Here is a 5,802-nt window from a genome sequence, read left to right as displayed (position 1 = left end):
TACTAAATGCTGAATTACAAGCAAATTTGGCACGGAATAAAACCAATTAGATGGTTGAATAAATTCAACCTTACAATTATCATTATCAAAACAGTGTCCTCAAAAGATTCTAGCTGAAGAGACACGACAATGGTGAATACAGCATTTGTTGTTGTTTAAATAGTCCATTGGCCCAAATAGATTCTCCAACCGGCAGCATCCAAGAAATTCAGAAGCGACCACATTAAATTGTGAAGGACACATAATTGTCCAGCTGGGCTAGCAAGCCTAGTTACGCCAAAGTTTGAATTTGAAATGCTGGGCTTGGAACCTGCATGCCTGCCTATCCTGCTATGCAAGATTGATTCCTTTTCTAACAGAATTGTGTCACTTTCCAAATTTTAAATGGCAAATTTGTTTGTATCTTCATGCTCTGACAAATTTTTATTTTTTTACCTCGTCATAAAATAGACTACTACAGCACATTTTATCATTTGGCATTTTCATACAAGTACAAAATCATTTTGGTCTGGTATTCAGCAGTAAAAAAATCTACAAATCTCAAAATTGTCACGCAAGACAGATCAAACTTAAGCTTAGCAGGGGGAGTTACATTGTATCGAAAATTGATGAATTCCAATCAGTACATAAATTATATGTATTAAAGAATGACAAGTCCCAATCAATTAAACAGGGAAGCCGGGGAACATTTAGAACATTGTGAAAGAAAAATGCAAGTCAAAATCACTGAAGATTCATATCAACAAGACTAATCTTACAGACCTAAGCACTCAACCACAAACCTCACTAAGAGAAATCAACATAGAAGGGGCATCCTAAATGAAAACACCTAGCGGAAAATGGGAATTAAAGCACAGACAATCATCAACATGGTGAAGAACAGCCTTGATCTACCCATGATTGAAGTTGCCAAAGAGATATCTTCTGGCCTGCAAGAAGAAAAGTGAAAGAAAAAAAAAAAAAATTAGAATTGTCCTCTCAGTCTCAGATACAAAAATGAAGAATATTTTAGCACAAATGAGTCATATGTACATACTTCTGCAATTTGCTAAGGGCACCGCAATAGAGAGCATTGTCTGGCATGGGCAACTCAGTTTTGTTAGTAGCCTCCGGATTCACAACCCTAACATATGTTTCTTGGCCAAGATACCACGAGTCAAGGTTTTCTGTTCTCAGGTTCCAGACTCCAACATTGTCGAGAGATATCAAAATTGCTGTCCATGCTCCAGGATAAACCTAGACAACAAGAGAGAGAGAGAGAGAGAGATTATAATCAAAGCATTAGTACCATATAATATTAGGAGAGCTTTTGGAGTTCAGTCATCTGCTCCTTGACATCCATAGGCTAAAGACCCTAAACAATACCAAATCAGATATATATTGACCAACAATTTACAGTTTAAATCATTTTAATCTCAAGTTGGGAGTTATTGTATGGCCTAGTGACTATGGTCCACTATACAGACATTGGAGACCCATACTGAGGAATCCAAACTGTATTTTAAGGTTGACAAGCCAGTAATATGTTGATTTTGATAGCAACACCCAAAAACAAGATCATTAACATTCAAATATGCATGTCAATCAAGTGCTATAGTTGCTAGAAGATTACAAGTCAAAATTAAAGAGTAACTGAAGGTCGAGTCTTAAAGGTACCAAATAAGACTAACAGCACAACAGTGTCAAGCATATACCTGTGTTGTGGAGCGGGCTATTCCATCCCACTTGTTATATGTGCCCCTGCTATTCTCTGTCCATTCACCATAATCCATCCTACAATATTTCAATCAAACTACAGCTTTAAACGCATGTAGAGAGGGAGAGAGAGAGAGAGAGAAAAACCATCTAGACATGTTGATAATGAAGCAGAATAAAAATAAAAAATCCCTACCCCACAACAAAAAATGCATATCCGCTCATGTGATAGCTCTGCACCTTCGTGTCATTATTCTGTAGTATGACTTCCATAAATCCTCTAAATGTTCCATTAATAACAGATGTTTCCATCCGAGGTGCTCCTGTAAGTGGCCTAGTGGGGAAATCAAGCTTGTATACTCCCTTCACCTTGTACTGGTCAGCAAGCCTGATTGGTGTTGAAGGATTGACAAACGAGATTCCACTAAGTGTTGTCCGCCGTTTCCCATTAATTGTCACAGGTGGCTTGTTTTTTAACACATAAATTTCAGTCACATTGATTGTGCCATATCTAAAAGAACCCTGCGGATTAGGGCGAGCACCACTAGCAGATACATTCCATCTGCAAATTTGACAATAGAGACCTCAAATATAAGTTAAAGTAGATAACCAATTCTCAGTAGTCCATCAATTCTCTAAACTAAACTTTGAGTTGACTTAATATTTGTTCTGATTTGATAACAGAATATATTATGAAACTATCAGATGATTTTCTGAGTTATCTGGTCATTGTTCTATTTTATATCACTTCAGAGTGACAATTTAATCTTCATTTTGAAACAGAAACTTAAACAAAGAATTCATATTAGTAAAGAATCTCAGACCAGAAAACTTCTTAGAATGCTCTAAAAGGTGTCACTGTGGTTAAGACACAGGAAGACAGCAAAAAGCATATTATATTAGCAAGCAAGATGTGTGCATGCAATTAAATCATGGTGTTAATAGACCTTATGGATCTTGCTTGGTTCATTGAGAAAGTCTTGTCAAATTCATCATTTGGTGAGTCTGGAAGGGGACCTTTTGCCTTTCCCTTGGAATTTGTATAATGCAAGATGGCAACACCAGTAACTCTTTTCCATAGTGATTCATTCACAAACCTAGCGCTTGCGACAATGTAGTAATCAGTACTTGCATTCTGATCCGTCGTTAACAAAAAAGAATAAGATTGTCCAACATGTATATCTAAGCTAGTGTAATTCTGTTGCACAGTATATGATCCCTCTGTCTCTGCTAGAAGTAGATTATGGCTCTGGATCCTGAAATTGAGACTAGTTGACACTCCAACATTGTGTACACGAATGCGATAAGTTCTCCCTGTCCAAAATCATGATGCTGTCATTTAAAAGTTTTAATAGCTCAACCACAGTAAAAATAAAAATAAAAATAAAAAAAAATAAAATGATGATGATGATGATGATAATAATAACAAAACAAAACATCAAGTTCCATTGTTAATCTCAGACAGAGGACCTCCCAGTAGATAATAAGTTAAAGCATCAATACACATATTCAAACAACATCCTATTACAGTTAGTTGATTGGTGTACTCATGCTGCATGCATAACATCCGAGACAAGAACCTTTTCCCTTTCATATTGTAATCTTTTTTCCCTTTTTTTTGTTCCTAGAACAGCACATTCCTTAAAAACCACCCTCTCTCTTTATGGGAAAGAAAGTGTTTGTGACTCCCTCCTATGTGATAGAGAATTCAGAGGATAAACCAAAACCTCACAGGAAAGAAGATTTCAGCAGATTCATTTGGAACGAAACAAGAGCACAGGTCCAAAAGCAGTATAAAACAAAGCTACTACACTGATCATACTCAAATTAAGCCAACAACTCATATAACATGGTATAATCTACATTATTTTGAGCACTCTGCATGCATCTAAGACATCTTCATAATTAAGAAGGTTGAAAGCAAACGCAATGCACCACCTCAAAAGAGGTTCAAAGTTTACTAGAAGAAATCATTCGTTTGACAATGTGGCTCATAGTATTAAACCATTTTGCATGAAGCACAAAACTAAAAACAGAGTCTGCTAATCATGTCACCTGGGTGGACTTCAATTGTTTCATATTCAATGCCATCTGGGACAAGCGTATCGTTATATCTGTAAGGGCCTTTCCCATTAATAAGAACTCCATCTGGCATTCCAAGATCTTTCCCTGCATCAAGAGCCTTCCTCAAAGCCTACATTCCAAAAAAAGAACCAGCATACACATTGCTAGTGTTAGGGTCATTTACTAAGAGTTATAAAATTCCTTATTGTGCTTTAGGCATTCAGTCTTTAACACACATTAATCTCTAACACATACCAACATGGAAAATTAAAACTATTCAACAAACACTAACCGTATGGTTCCGGGTGTACCAATCACCAATCATAATGGTTATATCCCCATCAGGGGTTCCAAAAGGAATTGGAATTATGTCCCGGTTATTGATAATAAAACCGCCATACCCTCCTGATGCTCTCTGGAAATTGAGAGATGGAAAATAGAAGAAGCTCCCAATCTGATCCTTAACCTGAAATTGGTAAGTCCAGTTCCACTTTGGAGGAATAGGACAATTCGTGCCCAATACTCCATCTTGCCATGAACTACGCCGCTGTTGAATCCCGGACCTATCACACCCACCAAAATCCACACACTCAATCACTGAAAATTTATAATTTTTCTTATGAACTTTCATGAGAAATTACAGTAAATCCTACCAATGAATGAGGAGATTCTCGTCCAATTTGTTTCGAACATTGACGACGACATTGTTGTTAGTAGTCGAATTAATAGTAGGACCCGGAAACTTGCCATTAATAGCTATAACCTACAAAGTATTACAGATATAAGAACACAAAGCTCAAAGCTTGGCAGCTGATAACACTAAACTACTACATTTAGCTTAGAAAACGAAAATGCAAAGCACATTATGTAGATCTAGAACTAAAAATTTAAACTTTAGGAAATATAAAGCCAACCCATTTTTCATCCATGAAAATTAAACAGACCCACATGAAAATTTTAACTAAAAGTAGCGAGAGAAAGTAGATACTCTAGAGAGAGAAAGAGATCTGAGGAATAAACCTGTTGGGGTATACCCAGAGGAGAGGCAGTGATGTAAGAGACCTCAAACTCGTAGTTCACAAATGGATCCGCAGCATAACACAAGCTCACAAACAAGGTAATGTGGATTAATAACACGGATAAAAAGCTACAGAGCGCCATTTTTTTTTTTTTTTGAGACTTTTGAATTTGTGTGTAAGAGATTTTTAGAGCCAATCTTTGTCTAGCTTTTGTGTTGTTTTACATTATCAGAAAGAGAAGGAAGAAGTGACTAGAGCCCCTAGAGAGAGCAGAGAGTGTGTGTCAGTGAGAGAGACAGAGAGAGAAAAAGGAGAGAACGGCTCTATTTCACATCACTTTATTGTTATTATTATTGTGTGTTGAGTGTTGGGTATTGAATTGTGCTGTTTTTTTGGGCTAAGTTAAAGTTTAGACAGTTTGATGAGAGAGAGAGAGAGCACTTTATTTGGTTTTTTTGAAGATTGATACAATTGTCCTGTCCTCCATTATTTATTTTTATTTTTATTTTATATTTCATTCTTGTGCTTAGGTTCAATTTCTATGTGTTAAAAATAGGTATATTTTTTAAATTATAGAGAATTTTAAAATGTAAATATTCTTACATCAATTATAAATGGGTATTTCTCTCAAAAAAAAAAAAATCTTATTAACAAGTGTCTATAGGACAATTATTAATAAATTATTATAGAAAAATTTTAATACCACTTTTATAAAAATATATAAAGTAATAAATATAATTAATTATATATATATAATTAGTCTTTCAAAATATATTTTGAAAATCAATATTTATAAGGTATATGTTAAATTTTTTTTTTCCATTATAAATATGTGCATAAAATATAGTGAACGTAAACAAAATATTTTAGCTGGATAAAAATACTCCAGCCAGCTTTTGTCGGTCACCACTCATCACTGGTACGAGCATATGCATGAGAAAGAGAAAGAGAAAGAGAGGAAGTGACAGGTAGCGTAGCCAGTTCAAATTAAAAGTAGAAGTTCATATACACCACACCCACGCAC

The 5,802-nt window shown here is 35.4% G+C and overlaps 1 protein-coding gene across 1 annotated transcript; it reads right to left on the bottom strand.

Annotated features, from left to right (window-relative positions):
• Positions 1–563: 563 nt before the first annotated feature.
• LOC115971740 (monocopper oxidase-like protein SKU5) lies at positions 564–5,175 on the bottom strand. The gene is made up of 9 exons (XM_031091766.1): positions 4,780–5,175; positions 4,413–4,522; positions 4,052–4,322; positions 3,751–3,889; positions 2,643–3,009; positions 1,892–2,257; positions 1,695–1,773; positions 1,037–1,236; positions 564–929 (listed from the first exon to the last, which is right to left on the bottom strand). The coding sequence occupies exons 1-9, from the start codon at positions 4,918–4,920 to the stop codon at positions 830–832; spliced, it is 1,773 nt and encodes a 590-aa protein (XP_030947626.1). The 5' UTR covers positions 4,921–5,175; the 3' UTR covers positions 564–829.
• Positions 5,176–5,802: the final 627 nt, after the last annotated feature.

The sequence above is a fragment of the Quercus lobata genome, chromosome 12 (genome assembly GCF_001633185.2).
Source record: "Quercus lobata isolate SW786 chromosome 12, ValleyOak3.0 Primary Assembly, whole genome shotgun sequence".
NCBI lineage: Eukaryota > Viridiplantae > Streptophyta > Magnoliopsida > Fagales > Fagaceae > Quercus > Quercus lobata.
The sequence above is the reverse complement of the archived record's forward strand: the minus strand, read 5'-3'. Positions and strand labels throughout refer to the sequence as shown.

Bases quoted from the DNA above. Each gene is read 5' to 3' on its own strand.
- LOC115971740 (XM_031091766.1), bottom strand. From the start codon at position 4,920: ATGGCGCTCTGTAGCTTTTTATCCGTGTTATTAATCCACATTACCTTG. The intron at 1,774-1,891 runs GTAGGGATTTTT...GAAATATTGTAG, and splicing joins TATGCATTTTTTGTTGTGGG to GATGGATTATGGTGAATGGA. The intron at 1,237-1,694 runs GTATATGCTTGA...CTTGTTGTCTAG, and splicing joins TAGCCCGCTCCACAACACAG to GTTTATCCTGGAGCATGGAC.